The sequence below is a fragment of the Tachyglossus aculeatus genome, chromosome 5 (assembly GCF_015852505.1).
Source record: "Tachyglossus aculeatus isolate mTacAcu1 chromosome 5, mTacAcu1.pri, whole genome shotgun sequence".
Taxonomy (NCBI): Eukaryota; Metazoa; Chordata; class Mammalia; order Monotremata; family Tachyglossidae; genus Tachyglossus; species Tachyglossus aculeatus.
Genome location: NC_052070.1, coordinates 101,493,763 through 101,511,011, shown reverse-complemented (window position 1 = coordinate 101,511,011; position 17,249 = coordinate 101,493,763). Strand labels below are relative to the sequence as shown.

Below are 17,249 nucleotides of genomic sequence, written 5' to 3'. Positions count from 1 at the left end.
GGGAGGAAGAGAGCTAGTTTGGTGGATGTGTGGAGAGGTGGAGGACAGAATGACAGAATGAATGAAGGAATTACAGTAGCCCACTATCGGGTAGGGACTGTCTCTATGTGATGCCAATTTGTACTTCCCAAGCGCTTAGTACAGTGCTCTGCACATAGTAAGCGCTCAATAAATACGATTGATTGATTGATTGATTGACAGAATGAACGAATGAATGGGTGGATGAATGAATGACAGAATGAATGAATGACAAAATGAGCGAATGAATGGATGAATGAATGACAGAATGGATGAATGCCAGAACGAACGAATGAATGAATGACGTAATGAGGGGCGGGGTGGGTGCCCGGAGGCGGGAGGTGTTGCCGGGGGTAACGGAAGTGACGTCAAAGAGGGGGGTGGGGCGTGCCGTGAGGGTAACGGAAGTGACGTGATCCGAGCAGCGCGGGAAATTCGGGGTGGAGCGGCGTGGAGGCGGAGCAGAGGTGAGGGGCGCCTAGCCTGCCGGGCCAAAAACGAAGCATTCGGGCTCAAAACTTGTTCGTTTTAAAGCTTCTTGGTTTTTGAAGGTGGAGTGGTTTTCCCGCGGGCCCTAATTTATTCGGAGAGATGCGCTTTGAGATTCGTTTTCTTTCTGAGGGAGGTAAAGGAAATCAACTTTTAAAGCTGTCCCTCATCAGTGAGCTTAATAATGATCATCTTGTGGTATTTGTTAGGCGCTTAATAATAATAGTAATGATGGTATTTGTTCAGCGCTTACTCTGTGCCAAGCACCGGTCTAAGCGCTGGGGTAGATACGAGGTAATCAGGTTGTCCCACATGTCTAAATGCCCATTTTACAGATGAGGTAACTGAGGCCCAGAGAAGTGAAGTGACTTGCCCAAAGTCACACAGCAGACAAGTGGCGGAGCCACTGTTCTAAGCGCTGGGGTAGATAGCAAATCAAGTTGGACAGAGTCCCTGTCCTGTGTGGGACAAACCGTCTCAATCCCCATTTTACAGATGAGGGAACTGAGACAGAGAAGTGGCCCAAGTTCATTCATTCAATCGTATTTATTTTTCTAAGCGGTTTGTACAGTGGTTTGCACACAGTAAGCCCTCAATAAATACGATTGAATGAATGAATGAATAATAATAATAATAATGAATGAATTTATTGAGTGCTTACTGTGTGCACAGCACCATACTAAGCTCTTGAAAAGTACAATTCAGCAACAGAGACAATCCCTACCCAACAACAGGCTCAAAGGCTAGTAGGGGGAGACAGACAAAACATGTAGACAGGCATCATTAACGTCAATATAAATAAATAGAATTATATATGCATCATTAATAAAATAAATAGAATAATAAATATGTACATGCGTATACAAGTGCTATGGGGCAGGGAAGGGGGTAGAGTGGAGGGAATGGGGTGATGGGGAGGGGAGGAGGAGCTGAGGAAAAGGGGGACTCAGTCTGGGAAGGCTTCTTAGAGGAGGTGAGCTCTCAGTGGGGTTTTGAAGGGGGGGAAGAGAACTAGTTTGGCAGATGTGAGGAGGGAGGACATTCCGGGCCAGAGGTAGGACATGGGCCGGGGGCTGACGGCGGGACAGGCGAGAATGAGGCACAGTGAGGAGGTTAGTGGCGGCAGAGGAGCAGAGGGTGCAGGCTGGGCTGTAAAAGGAGAGAAGGGAGGTGAGGTAGGAGGGGACAAGGTGAAGGAGAGCTTTGAAGCTGTGAGTGAGGAGTTTTTGACTGATACAAAGGTTGATAGGCAGGTACTGGAGATTTTGAGGGGGGGGGGGGGCGGCGCGGTGACATGCCCAGAGCGTTTCTGTAGAAAGATAATCCTGGCAGCAGAGTGAAGTATAGACTGACAGGACAATAGGAGGTCAGAAAGGAGGCTGATGTAGTAATCCAGTCGGGATAAGATGAGTGTTTGTACTAAAGTGGTAGCGGATGGAGAGGAAAGGGTGGATCTTGGTTATGTTGTGAAGGTGAGACTGGAAATGTTTTGGTGACAGATTGGATGTGTGGGGTGAATCAAAGAGCGGAGTCAAGGATGACACCAAGGTTGCAGGCTTGTGAGATGGGAAGAATAGTAGTGCCGTCCAGAGTGGGGGGAAAGTCAGGGAGAGGACAGTGTTTGGGAGGGAAGATAAGGAGCTCAATCTTGGACATGTTGAGTTGTAGGTGGGAGGAGGACATCCTGTTGGAGATGTCCCTAAGGCAGGAGGAGATGTGAGCCCGGAGGGAGGGCGAGACAACAGGGGAGGAGATATAGATTTGGGTTTCATCCGCGTAGAGATGATAGTTGAAGCTGTGAGAGCGAATGAGTTCACCAAGGGAGTGAGTCTAGATGGAGAACAGAAGGGGACCAAGAACTGACCCTTGAGGAACCCCTACAGTAAGGGGATGGGAGGGGAAGCCCGCGAAGGAGACTGAGAATGAACGTCCACAGAGATAAGAGGAGAACCAGGAGAGGACAGAGTCCGTGAAACCAAGGTTGGATAACATGTTGAGAAGGGGCTGGTCAGCAGTGTCAAAGGCAGCTGAGAGGTCGAGGAGGATTAGGATGGAGTAGGAGCCATTGGATTTGGCAAGAAGGAGGTGATTGGTGATCTTTGAGAAGGCAGTTGGAGTGGAGTGGAGGGGACGGAAGCCAGATTGGAGGGGGTTCGGAAGAGAGTTGGAGGAGAGGAATTTTAGGCAGTGAGTGTAGACGACTCTCTCTAGGAGCTCAGAAAGGAAGGGTAGGAGGGAGATGGGGCGATAACTGGAGGGAGCTGTCAAGGAAGGATTTTTTAGGATGGGGGAGACGTGGACATGTTTGAAGGCAGTGGGGAAGAAGCCATTGGAGAGTGAACAGTTGAAGATGGTAGTGAAGGAGGGAAGGGGTGAGAGTTTTTATAAGATGAGAGGGAATTGGGTCCGAAGCACAGGTGGAGGGGGTGGCACTTGAGAGTAGGGAGGAGATCTCCTTCCGAAGATACTGCTGGGAAGGATTGGAGAGTAGAGGAGAGGGTCGAGATGGGGGGGAGGATGGAGAAGGGGGAGGGGTGACTTTGGGAAGCTCAGATCTGATGGTGTTAATTTTCCTAATGAAGTAGGTGGTCAGATAGTTGGGGGTGAGGGATGGGGGAGGGGGAGGAACAGGGGCCTGAGGAGGGAGTTAAATGTCCGGAACAGCTGCTGCTCCCTGTGCCCGCTGCCCCCTGCTTCCACTGCTTCCTGTGACCCCATGACCTCTGCTCCTCATGCTCACTCCTCCCTATGCCCACAGTTCCCTGTGCCCACTGCTCCCCATGCCTGCTGCTTCCTGTGACCCGTTGACCACTGCTCCCCATTCCCACTGTTCCCTGTGCCCTCTGCTCCCCGTGCCCACTGCTTCCTGTGACCTCTGTGCCCTCTGCTCCCCATGCCTGCTGCTTCCTGTGACCCCTGTGACCTCTGCTCCTCATGCCCACTGCTCCCCATGCCCACTGCTCCCTGGGCCATGCTGTGCCTGCCCCCACCAGAATGTGCCCCAGGACTTACCATCTGAGGTCGGCCCTCCCCGGCTCCCCCCAGCATCCTGTCGCCACTGTTGGAGACGGAATCCTGGGCCGGGTGGGACATGAGGTTGACCAAGTGGTGATGGGGCTTATAGTGTGTGTTACAGATACCAAGAGGTCATTTCTATGGTTTGACTGCCTGGTAATTCTCTTTGGTAATACCAGGAGTCACACAGACCCTTCTAATGGAATAGAAAGTCCTGAAAAGGTGAAAGGAATCCTAAGCAACCATTTGTAGGTTTTGTTTTTTTAATGGTGATTGTTGAGCCTTTACTGTGTGCCAGGCACTGTACCTAGGGTAAATACAAGATAAACAAGTTGAACACATTCCCTGCCCCACACAGGGCTCTCAGTCTTAATCCCCATTTTACAAATGAGGTACCTCAGGCAGAGAGAAGTTAAGTGACTTGTCCAAGGTCACACAGCAGACGAGTGGCAGAGTCAGGATTAGAACACAGGGCCTCCAACTCCCAGACCCATGTTCTTTCCACTAGGCCACACTGCTGTTTTGAGTGGGTAAGGAACTGGCCTGCCTGGCTCTTTCATTCTGGGTCCTTCTCTGACTGACCCAGTTTACTTTCCGTGCAGCCCACTGATGCAAACTACCATGGACCAGAAAATCTTAACTCTGTCAGCAGAAAAATCAATCGAGAAACTGCAGGAATTTCTGGAAAGCTTGAAAGAAAACCAGGTGAGTCCATTTTCTAAGTTACCTAATTTTGGAGAAAGTCTTACTAAAGTACTTAGCAAATACCCAAATGTCACTGGAGATACAAGCAATTGATTAAGAATGACTGAAATGAACCCCAGGGCAAGGACAAGAGCATGAGTAAAATAATCTTTGGGGAGAAGTGGTTATTGAGGCTCAGGAGGAAAAGCAGCCTGATATATAAAATGTGCTTGCTTTCCCACCATCAAAGCTTTATTAAAATCATATCTCCTCCAAGAGGCCTTCCCTGACTCTAAACCCTCATTTCCCCTACTCCCTCTCCCTTCTGCATCACCCTAGCATTTGGATTTGCACCTTTTAATATTAATCATGCTATTTGTTAAGCACGTACTATGTGCCAAGCACTGTTCTAAGTGCTGGGGCTGGGGGGAATACAAGGTAATCAGGTTGTCCCACGGGGTGGGGGTGTGTGTGTCACAGTGTTTATCCTCATTTTGCAGATGAGGTAATTGAGGCACAGAGAAGTTAAATGACTTGCCCAAAGTCATACAGCTGACAAGTGGCGGAGCTGGGATTAGAACCCATGACCTCTGACTCCCAAGCCTGTGCTCTTTCCACAGAGTTCGCTGCTTCTTTTATTCACCCTTCCCTCAACTCCTCAGCTCTTGTGTACATATCCTTAATTATATTTATGTTTATGTCTATTCATTAATATAATATTTATTTATATACAGTCTCCCCCTCTAGACCATAAGCTCTTGTAAGCAGAGAATATGTCTACCAACTAAATTATATGTTGTACTCCCCAAACGCTTAGTACAGTGCTCTCATTTATTAACTGGTAAGGAATGTGTCTATCAACTCTGTTGCATTGTACTCTCTCAAGCACTTAGTACAGTGCTGTACACACAGTAAGTACTCAGTAAATGCCGTTGATTGACTACAAATGATTGACTGATAAAGTTGTATTGGAGAAATGATGATGATGGTATTTGTTAAGCACTTACTTCTTGGTAAGAAATCTGCAAGAATTGATGTTTGGCCCAAGGAGAGCTTCCAGGAGGAGCCCCTAGATGGTTGAAATTGGTTCTATGACCCATAACCATCCTGTGTTTTTTTGTTTTTGTTTTTATGGTATTTAAGCACTTACTATGTGTCAAGCACTGTTCTAAACACAAGGGCAGATAAAAAATTTTTCTGCCTAAGGCTCTTAATCCACATTTTACAGACAACTGAGGCAACTGAAGCACCGAGAAGCTAAGTGACTTGCCCAAGGTCACGCAGCAGACAGGTGAAGGAGCCAGGATTAGTACCCAGGTCCTTCTGGCTTCCAGGCCTGTGTTCTCCATTAGGCCATGTTGCTTTTCCTGTTCAGAACCGTCTACCCTCACTCCCTTGGAGAACTCATTCACACCCATGGCTTCAACAGGCTTCAACTATCATCTCTATGTGGATGACACCCAAATCTTTATCTCCTCCCCTGTTCTCTCTTCCTCCCCCCAGGCTCGCATCTCCTACTGCCTCCAGGACATCTGTACTTGAATGTCCTCCCACCACCTCAAACTCAACAAGTCCAAGACAGAACTTCTCATCTTCCCTCCCGAACACTGTCCTCTCCCAAACTTTCCCATCACTGTAGACAGCACAACCGTCCTTCCCATCTCACAAGCCTGTAACCTTGGTGTCATCCTTGACGCTGCTCTCTCCTTCACCCCATATATCCAATCTGTTAGCAAAGCCTGCCGGTCTCACCTTCACAACACTGCCAAGATCCGCCCTTTCCTCTCCATCTAAACTGCTACCACATTAATACAATCACTTATCCTATCCCGACTGGATTACTGCATGAGCCTCCTTTCTGACCCCCAACCTCCTACCTCTCCCCACTTCAGCTCATACTTCACTACCCGGATTATCTTTCTACAGAAACACTCAGGGCATGTCACCCCCCACTCCTCAAAAACCTCCAGGCATTGCCTGTCAACCTGAGATCAAACAAAAACTCCTCACGATTGGCATCAAAGCTCTCTATCACCTCACCCCCTCCTACCTCACCTCCCTTCTCTCCTTCTACAGCCCAGCCTGCACATTCTGCTTCTTTGGTGCTAACCTTCTCCCTGTGCCTCGATCTCACCTGTCTCGCCACTGACCCCTGGCCAATGTCCTATCTCTGGCCTGGGATGCCTTCCCTCCCCAAATCCTCCAAACAATCACTCTTCTCCCCTTCAAAGCCCTACTGAAGGCCCACCTCCTCCAGGAGGCCTTCCCAGACTAAGCCCCCTTTTCCTCAGCTCCCCCCCACTTCCGTGTCACCTGGACTCGCTCTCTTTGCTCTCCCACCGCCCCCATAGTACCTATGTGTAAATTTATGTATCTGCAACTCTATATTGATGTCTGTTTACTTGTTTTGTTGTCTGTCTCCCCCTTCTAGACTCTAAGCCCCATGTGGGCAGGGATTGTCTCTCTTTGTTGCTGTATTGTACTTTCCAAGTGATTAGTACAGTGCTCTGCACACAGTAAGTGGTCAGTAAATACGACTGAAGGAATGAAAGAACCGTATACTTGAAGTATAAGTAATTGTCTAGCCTAAAGCTAGTGAGATTTTGATCTATAGTTCGGTCAATCAGTCAATTATTGAGCACTAACTGTGTGCAGAGCACTGTATTAAGCACTTGGGAGAGTCAACAGTTTGTAGATATGTTCCCTGCCTGCAAGGAACTTACAGTCTAGAGAGAGGAGCTTTGTGTCTTGATTATATTATGATTGCATACAGGGATTACGCCTACCAAGTCTTGCAAGCACTTAGTATGGTGCTTTGTACACAGAAGGAGCTCAGTAAATACTACTGATTGACTTCATTCATCTACAGGACTGCCTTCGTCATCATCAATGGTATTTCTTGAGCTCTTATTATGTGCAGAGTGCTGTGATAAGCACTTGGGACAGTCCGATGCAACGCATGCCCTGCCCACAGTGAGCTTCCAATCTAGAGGGGGAGGATCTAGGCCACGTCCAGGGCTGTCTCCGCAAGCCTGAGTGGGACTGAGAGTCCTCCTCTCCAGTTCTGTTTCTCTTCTCTGAAATATCCAGGACCGAGAGCGTTTTGCCAATCCATAGACTGGGATTATGGATTAGTTGATTTGGACAACGTAGCCTTCCAGTTTACTCCACCATCCTGTTAAAAGAAAGCTCACCTCATCTGGTAATCTTGGTCTTTTCTGACAGGGATCCGGGCCCGATCCCCTGAATCTGTTGGGGAAAATTGCTTAGTAAAGGTTTGAGAGCTTAATAATATCCATAATTTACCACCTTTTCCTACCAACTTCAGTTAGGTGAGTTTCTCCGGAAGCAGGCCATAAAAGGAAAGCAGATTGGAACCCACCTCAAAGCCGTCTTCAAAGGTAACAGCCCCACTTCTTGAAAAGCTTGGGAGGGGAAAGAGGAGGATTAGAGGCTTCCATTTCCTGTACGAGTTTGGGTGGGCTAAACCTATATTCCCTGCCCCTTTCCTCCCCTCTAGGGTGCAGGCTTAGTCAGCTCACGACCCTCTGTACAGTCAGCGAAGTGAACCTGAGCCTGATGGTGATTAGAATGATGATAGTACTTGTTAAGTGCTTAGTAGGTGAAGATTACTGTTCTGAGCAGCTGGGGTCGCCCCACATGGGGCTCACAGTCAAAGTAGGAGGGAGAACAGGGATTGAATTCCCATTTTATAATAGTAATAATTTTGGTATTTAAGCACTGGATGAGGCTGAGGCCCAGAGAAGTGAAATGACTTACTCAAAGGCACACAGCAGGCAAGTAGCAGAACCAGGATTAGAACCCAAGGCCTTTGACTCCCAGGCCCGAGCTGTTTCTACTAGGCCACACTGCTCCTCATGTTTCCTGTGGTTAGCTTGGACCCTACCACCTTCATACTTCAGTGGGAGCCCCTCACCTGGTGTTGTGTGATTTGGTGAATGACAATTCCACGTTCACTCAGTCCACAATTTCCTGGTTTGGTAAATTATATCTGAAACCCTTATTCTCCCTCCCTCTTAGGACTGTGTGCCCTAAGTGGCACAGGGATCATGTCTGACCTGATTATCTTGTATCTATCCCAGCTCTTAGTACAATGCTTGGCACATAGTAAGCCATTAACAATTGCCAAAATTATTCTACATAGCTCTTTTCTTACTGAAAAATTGTACTCTCTTCTGTTGTTCCAGTGATCGCCTTCTTGCTCCCAATCATTTGTGAATAATTTTTGTCTGTCCCTTCCATTAGGTTGTGAGTGCTCGGAGGGCAACAGCTTCATTATACTCTTCCAAGTGCTTAGTAACCATAGCAACAGTAATAATGATAATAGTGATATTTAGACTGTGAGCCCACTGTTGGGTAGGAACTGTCTCTTTATGTTGCCAACTTGTACTTCCCAAGCACTTAATACAGTGCTCTGCACACAGTAAGCGCTCAATAAATGCGATTGATTGATTTATTTATTAAGTGCTTACTATGTGACAAGCCCTGGGGTTGGTAGAAAATGATAAGAACAGGCAAAGTCCCTATCCCACATGGGGCTCAGAGTTTTGGGTTTGTATTTGTTTTTAAATTGTATTTGTTAATGCCAGGCACCGAACTAAGCATTGGGGTACATACAGGTTGATCAGGTTAGGCACAGTCCCTGTTTCACATCGGGCTCATCGTCTTAATCCCCCTTTTACAGATGAGGTAACTGAGGCCCAGAGAAGTTAAGTGACTTACCTAAGGGTCACACTGCAGATAACTGGTGAAGCTGGGATTGGAACCCAGGTCCTTCTGATTCCCAGGCCTGTGCTCTGTCCACTAGGCCACCCTGTTTCTCACTTTATCTAGAAGGTGGAGCAGGTACTTTAATCACCATTTTACAGAGGAGGAAACTGAGGCACAGGGAAGTTAGTGACTTGCCTAAGGTCACACAGCAGGCAAGTAGCAGAGTTGGGATTAGAACCCAGGTTCTCTGATTCCCAGGCCCAGGTTCTTTCCAATAAGCCAACTAAAGTGTTTCATACACAGTAGCTGTTCAATAAATATGATGAAGATGATGATCTCTGCTCTTTGCCTTCTCTGTGAATTTGTGCAAAATCACTTAACCTCTCTTTGCCTCAGTTCCTTGCATGTAAAATTGGAATAATAATATTTGCCTCTCATTCATTCAGTTGGATTTATTGAGCGCTTACTGCGTGCAGAGCACTGTAGTAAGCACTTGGAAAGTACAATTCAGCAACAGAGAGATACAGTTCCTGCCCATAGTGGCTCACAGTCTAGATGGGGGAGACAGACAAAAAAACAATAAACAGGCATCAGTGTAAATAAGTAGAATTATAGATATATGCACATTAAAACAAGTACACAGGTATTAATTATAAATAAATAGAATTATAGATATGCACATATATACAAAAGTGCTGTGGAACAGGGTGTAGAGCGAAGAAAGTGAGTTGAGGTGATGTGGAGGGGAGGGGGAGCAGAGGAAAAATGGGGCTTAGTCTGAGAAGGCCTCCTGGAGGAGGTTAGCTTTCAATAGGGCTTTGAAGGGAGGGAAATGTGCTAGTTTGGCGGATTTGAGGAGGGAAGGCATTCCAGGCCAGAGGTAGGACATGGAACAGGGATCAACGGTGGGATGGGTGAGAACGAGGCACAGTGAGAAGTTTAGCACTAGAGGAGCGGGGTATGCTGGCTGGGATGTGGGAGAGAAGGGAGGTGAGGTAAGATGGGGCAAGGTGATGGAGAGCTTTGAAGCCAATGGTGAGGAGTTTTTGGTTGATATGGAGGTTGAGAGGCAACCACTGGAGGTTTTTGAGGACGGGGTGACATGCCCAGAGTGTTTCTGTAGAAAGATAATCCTGGCAGCAGAGTGAAGTTTAGACTGAAGTGGAGAGAGACAGGAGGTTGGGAGATCAGAAAGGAGGCTGATGCAGTAATCCAGTTGTGATAGGATGAGTGATTGTACTTACAAGGTAGCGGTTTGGTTGGAGAGGAAAGGGTGGATCTTGGTGATGTTGTGTAGGTGATACTGGCAGGTTTTGGTGACGGATTGGATGTATGGGGTGAATGAGAGACCGGAGTCAGGGATGACACCAAGGTTGCGGGCTTGTGAGATGGGAAGATCAGGGAGAGGACAGGTTTTGGGAGGGAAGATAAGGATCTCAGTCTTGGACATGTTAAGTTTTAGGTGGCGGGAGGACATCCAGGTGGAGGGAGGACATCCAGGTGGAGATGTCCTGAAGGCAGGTGGAAATGCGAGCCTGGAGGGAGGGAGAGAGAACAGGGAAGGAGATGTAGATTTGGGTATCGTTGGCGTAGAGATGATCGTTGAAGCTGTGGGAGCAAATGAGTTTATCAAGGGAGTGAGTGTAAAGAGAGTATAGAAGGGGACCCAGAAATGACCCTTGAGGAACCCCTACAGTTAGTGGATGGGAGGGGGAGGAGGAGCCCGTGAAGGAGACTGAGAATGAATGGCCAGAGAGATAAGAGGAAAACCAGGAGAGGACGGAGTCCGGGAAACCAAGGTTGGATAACATGTTGAGGAGATGGGGATGGTCGACAGTGTCAAAGGCAGCTGAGAGGTCGAGAAGGATTAGGATAGAGTAGGGGCCATTGAATTTGGCAAGAAGGAGGTCATTGGTGGCCTTTTAGAGGGTGGATTCAGTGGAGTGGAGGGGATGGTAGCCACAAAATTTGTTTAGGAGCAACCAACTCAAGCATTCTTTAAAGATGCTGTGACCTGAGGAGCGATGTAGTCAAATCTACAGCTGGGAGGGATGGGTGGAAAATTTGAGTAGTTTCTCCCCATCTCTGTCTCCCCCCACCAATCTTATGAACTTGTGGCTTGCTAAATTTCCCCAAATCCCTTTGTTCTACATTAGTAGTGTTTTTTGGGGTTTAGGTTTAGGTATGGTTTAAGCGCTTACTCTGTGCCAGCCACTATTTTTCTTGTTTCTGCTCTGCTTTTTCTGAAACAACAAGGATCCCCATGCTGTCAAGAGGCTGGAGTACTTCGCAGAATCGACATCTATGAGTACTGTCTTCAGTTAGTGGAGTCGGGGGACCTGACCAAGGATGTGGGATCGGAGATCATGGGGTTACTGATGGTCGAGGTAGGGTCCCCCAAAGCCTTCCAAGCAAAGTCTCTCCTGGGATTATGGTTTGAAAAGAGGATGGGTGTTTTGGAATCTTTCTGGACATTCTTTAAATTATATATTATAAATTACTAGTTTATTCGTGTTAATGTCTGTCTTCCCCTCCAGACTGTAAGCTCGTTATGGGCAGGGGATGTATCTGCTAATTCTGTTGCACTGGACTCTCCCAACCATTTAGTACAGTGTTCTGCACATAAGTACTCAATAAATACCATTGATTAATTGATTCAATATGGCTTGTGCTGTCTGACCCAGGTATATCCCAAAATGATAATAATAATTGTGGTATTTGTCAAGCGCTTACTATGTATCAAGCAGCATTTGAAGCTCTGGGGAAGATACAAGATCATCAGGGCAGTCACAGTCCCTGTCCCACACAGGGCTCACAATCTAAGTAATTATTAATTATTATTACGGTATTTATTAAACGCTTACTATGTGCCAGGCACTGTACCACGCTGGGGTGGATACAAGCAAATCGAGTTGGACACAGTCCCTGTCCCATGTGAAGCTCACAGCCTCAGTCACCATTTTACAGATGAGATAACTGAGGAACAGGGATTGAATCCCCATTTTACAGATGAGGCAGCCGAGGCACGAGAAGTGAAGCGACTTGCCCAAAGCCACACAGTAGGCATGTGGCGGAGCCAGAATTACAACTCAAGCCCTCTGACTCCGAGGCCTGGGCTTTTTCCAGTAGGCCATGCCGCTCTTCAGCATGAGGAACAATTAGTTGATTACTTTTTGTGTCCTTTCAGGGATGCCCAATTGAGAAGGCCAGTAAAGGTGGTGGGTGCAGGCATGGGGCTGGGGAGGCCTGACTCCTAGGGACAGTGCCACTCCTCATTTGCGAACAAAGCAGGAATGACCATTTAAGAATGATTCAAGGCTTTTCCCTAACCTGTAAGTCTGGGGAAAAGTGCTATCTGCGGAAGAAATGCCAAATTGCCTTTGGGCCGCCATGATCGACAATATGACGTGATCTCTGTCCTGTGGTTCCTCAGGTTCACAACTTCCCTGCTTCCTCACTGGTTCAGATAACCAATAAGTTTGTAGACACCATCCGAGAAGGCAGTTTGATAAATGGGAAATCTCTGGAATTATTCCCCCTTATCCTTAACACCCTTGCTTCGATGAAAGGAAACCAGGATGACAAAAAAGGTAATTTTCTCCCAAATCCAGTGTGCATCTTTCTCTTGAGCCTGTGCGCTCGCGCTGTCTCTCCCCCTCCCTCTTCCTCTCCCTCTCTCCCTCTCGATCTCTTAACATGTTCACTTTGAATTTTGCATTCGTAGGTGAGCTGAATGGGGAAGAATGTAAGAAGCAGGTGATAAACACCCTCTGTTCTGGCAGGTGAGTCCGTCTCATCATCCTATCAAATGCCTTCAAAGCTGTAGTGGTTGGTGGCTGTGGCTTCGGTTGTGCCTTGGATTCTGAGCCAAGAGGAGCCTGAAATTCTGCGCCTCTAGCCCCAGCGTCCCACTGATTTTGTTTTTATTTTGCGGATTTGTCTGTGTTGGATTATCGTTTCATCATGTCTGCTAATTCTGTTGTGTTGCATGTGCTCTGCACATAGTAAGCGTGTGGCCTAGGGATTAGAACATGGGCCTGAGAGTCAGGCGGACCTGTGTTCTAATCCTGATTCTGCCATTTAACTGCTGGGTGACCTTGGGCAAGTCTATTCACTTCTCAGCGCCTCAGTTACCTCATCTATAAAATGGGGAGTGAGACTGTGAGCCCCATGTGGGACAGGGACTCTGTCCAACCTGATTATCTTGTGTCTACTGCAGCGCTTAGTATAGTGCCTGGCACATAGTATGCACTTAAGAAATACCATTATTGTTATTATTATCATTAAATACCATTAAAGATAAATAAATGTCATTGATTGATTGACTGATCCCTGAGAGAACAGTACTGTGTGCAGTTCATTCATTCAGTCATATTCATTGAGCATTAACTGTGTGCAGAGCACTGTACTAAGCACCTGGAAAGTACAATTCAGCAACAGAGACAGACAATCCCTGCCCACAACAGGCTCACAGTCTAGAAGAGGGGACAAGTTCCCACCTTTGCATTCTCTTCCAGATCTTACTACAGTACTCTGCACACAGTAAGCACTTAATAACTACTATTAGTATTGTACCTACCCCAAACAAACCCATTCCCATTTCACAACAGGAGTCACCCCAGAGGCTGTGTTCTTGATACTTGACAGCCCACTATTAAACATTTTTGTCTCTGTAGGAAAGGGTGATAGAGGGGGTTTACTAGCCTGAAGGATGTAGCTCATGCGTTTGAAACTGGTTTTCCTGGCACTGTAATCACCTGGTTCTCCTCCTGCCTCTCTGTATTGTTATATTGTACTTTCCCAAGCTCTTAGTACAGTGCTCTACATACAGTAAGCGCTCAATAAATACGATTGTCTGACTGACTGAATGATCTTTCCTTCCCAGTTTCATTCACTAGCTCTTCTTCTCCCCCTGTTCCTTAACTGTGGCTGTCCCACAAAGGTCTGTTTGGGGTCCCCTACTCTTTACTCACTCTCCAAGAGAATTCATTCCCTCAGCTACCATCGATTGACTCAATCAGTCGGTTAACCAATGGTATTTATTGAGCACTTACCATGTGCAGAGCTTTGGGATAGTCCAATTCGACAGAGTTGGTGGACACATTCCCCGCCCACAAGGAGTTTCCAGTGTAGAGGGGGAGACAGGCATTAATATAAATAAGTTACTTAGATATGCACATGAGTACTGTGGAGAATGACTACCAAATCTACTCTGAGTCCTGCCCCACTCACCTGCTCTATAATCCCACATTTGCTCTTGTCCCTAAAGCATCTCCAACCCCTCACTTCTGCAGCCGAACTTCTCATCTTCCCTCCTAAATCAATCCTCCTAACTCCCATTTCTTCCATTGGCACTACCAACATCCCCGAAATGGAAGCCCGCAACTTTGGAGGCCATCCTCACTTCCTTACTGTCTTTCCATGTTCACATTCATTCTGCTGCCCATTACCACTCAGCTTCTTCTGGATCCACAACTTTCTCTCCACCCAGACAACTACTCTAGCCACATCACGATTAGACCTGTCATCATCAGTGGTATTTATTGAGCTCTTACCTTGTGTCAAGTGCTGCACTAATAGCTTGGGAGACCACAGTAGAACAGAATTGTATTGGGAAGCAGTGGGGCTTAGTGGATAGAGCACAGGCCTAGGAGTCAGCAGACATGGGTTCTAATCCCGGCTCCGCCACTTACCTGCTGTGAGACCTTGGATGAGTCACTTCGCTTCTCTGGGCCTCAGTTACCTCATCTGTTAAATGGGGATTAAGACTCACATGGGGCTCACAGTCTTAATCCCCATTTTGCAGATGAGGATTAGTCAGGAATCCCAAAGGGAATTGGACTCTTGAGGCGACAATGCTTTGTACACAGAAAGCGCTCAATAAATACAACTGGAGGAAAGAGCATGGGCCTGGGGTTCTAACCATTCATTCAATCATATTTATTTAACGCTTACTGTCTGCAGAGCACTGAACTGGGCGCTGGGGAGAGTACAATATACAATAAACAGAGAGTCCCTGCCCACCCAGACTTCACCACATAACTGCTGTGTGACCTTGGGCACATCACTTAAGTTCTAAGCCTCAGTTCCCTCATCTGTAAAATGGGGAGTTAATACCTATTCTTCCTCCTGTTTAGACTGAGCCCCATGTAGGACCTGATTATCTTGTATCTACCCAGAGCTTAGTACAGTGTTTGGCATATTTCAATCAATCAGTGATATTTATTGAGCACTTTTTATGTGCACTGGGCTAAGTATGTGGGAGAGTACAATATAACAGAATTAGCAGACATGTTCCTATTTACATAGTAAGCACCTAAAAGCCTCAATTAATATTATTATGTAAATGCTATACACACTTTATTAATAATTATCATTACAGTGAAAAAAATATATATGTGGAAATGTTTCTGTTCTTTGTGATTTTGTTTGCTCAGATGGGACCTAAAGCATGTAAGCCGCCTCACATCAATGTTCAGGTAAATTCTCTATTTTCTTCTTCCTTTCTTACCCACGCCTGCTCAATTCACAAATGCCCAGTGGTAGCCTCTGCCTCCCTTTTCACCACCCTGACCTGGCATCTCCTTGGGCTATTTCTTAGCTACCAAAGACTCAAGTGTATTTTCCCTCGGTGTGATTATTCACATATTCAGTGAATATCATTGTAAAATGGTAGTAGTGTTCAGTAGATATACTGAACGCTTCATAGAAGCAGCGTGGCTCAGTGGAAAGAGGCCGGGCTTGGGAGTCAGAGCTCATGGGTTCAAATCCCAGCTCCACCACCTGTCAGCTGTGTGACGTTGGGCAAGTCACTTAACTTCTCTGTGCCTCAGTTACCTCATCTGTAAAATGGGGATTAAGAGTGTAAAGCCCCATATGGGACAACCTGATCACCTTGTATAATAATGATGGCATTTATTAAGCTCTTACTATGTGCAAAGCACTGTTCTAAATGCTAGGGAGGTTATAAGATGGTAACATGTCTGCTGTGTGACTTTGGACAAGTCACTTAACTTCTCTGAGCCACGGTTACCTCATCTGTAAAATGGGGATTAAGACTGTGAGCCTCACATGGGACAACCTGATCACTTTGTATCTCCCCCAGTGCTTAGAACAGTGCTTTGCACATAGTAAGCGCTTAACAAATGCCATCATTATTATTATTATTATATCACTGATCGATCAGAATTGAGGCCACTGGGAATTCCCAGAGGCCACCGGAATCATTGGGAATACCGTGACTTCGGAGGTCCGATGGCTCAGGAACTCTCAGATGCCGCTCCATGCTTGGTGCCTCAGAGAAGAGACCATCTCTGTGCTCTGTAGCTTCAGGCCGTCCTAACCTGGACAGTTCATCAGCAGTGACCAGGGTCTCCCAGAGGCAGTGACTCTCTGCGGAGTCTTCCCCCTAAAGAAAATCCTTCAGAAGCCTCTTTAAATTTACCAAAAAACCAAGAAATCCAAATCCCCTGTTCATTCATTCATTCAGTGAGTTGTATTGATTTAGCCCTTATTGCGTGCAAAGCACTGTCACGTCAATTCGACTCCGAAGGGAGTGCAGTTCCCTTCGGGATTGCTGACAAAAAGTGCACTCTTGCACTTATTTCTGTTTTCTGTCTAGCCGAGCTCTTTGGGTCCTGAGCCAGGCAGACATGAGTAAATGTATATATCTGTAATTTGTTTATTTATTTGTTTATCTATTTATTATATTAATGTTTGTCTCCCCCTCTGTGAGCACTATGAGCTCGATTGAGCAGGAATGTATCTGTTGTTAAACTGTACTCTCCCAAGTTTTTAGAACAATGCTTTGCTCCTAGTAAGCGCTCAATAAATACGACTGAATGAATGAAATCCCTGACCTTACAATGGTGGGGCTGGTGTGGGGGGCCGAGGGGGTCATTTCCCTGAGGACCCAGATCTAATAAGCGTACACTAGAAATTGGTTATTTCCTGGTTGGAAGGGTTAGGGAAGAGAGTCTGAGTCCTAGCATTAAAATTCCTTCCCCACCTTCAGATCCCTCCTGAAATACCACCTCCCAGTGGCCTTCCGTAATTAATCCTCTTGGCCACTCCAGCCACCCCTTAACCCTCTCACTGATGTATTCCTTTGGTTATTTACTTGCTCCTTTGGGTTTTTATCATTGGCATCTCTGCTCTGCCACTTTCCCTTAATGCATTTTGGAAGCTCTCCATCTGTTTGTGCCCCCCATTTGATCGAAGCTCCTCGAGAGCAGGGGCTGCATGCTTTACCTCTGTCATGTGTCTCCGGGGGCCTAGGACAGTGCTCTGCACACAGCAAATGCCCTGATAGG

The 17,249-nt window shown here is 46.7% G+C and overlaps 1 protein-coding gene across 1 annotated transcript in view; it reads left to right on the top strand.

The window, feature by feature from the left end:
* Nucleotides 1-409: 409 nt before the first annotated feature.
* The window catches only part of FANCI (FA complementation group I), a 62,544-nt gene continuing 45,704 nt past the window's right edge, over nt 410-17,249 (top strand). The window contains exons 1-7 of the mRNA XM_038746272.1: nt 410-485; nt 4,125-4,227; nt 7,535-7,607; nt 11,194-11,324; nt 12,371-12,527; nt 12,662-12,719; nt 15,375-15,416. Of these exons, the coding sequence (XP_038602200.1) occupies nt 4,132-4,227; nt 7,535-7,607; nt 11,194-11,324; nt 12,371-12,527; nt 12,662-12,719; nt 15,375-15,416 (557 nt within the window). The 5' untranslated portion in view covers nt 410-485; nt 4,125-4,131. The remainder of the gene's footprint in view (nt 486-4,124; nt 4,228-7,534; nt 7,608-11,193; nt 11,325-12,370; nt 12,528-12,661; nt 12,720-15,374; nt 15,417-17,249) is intronic.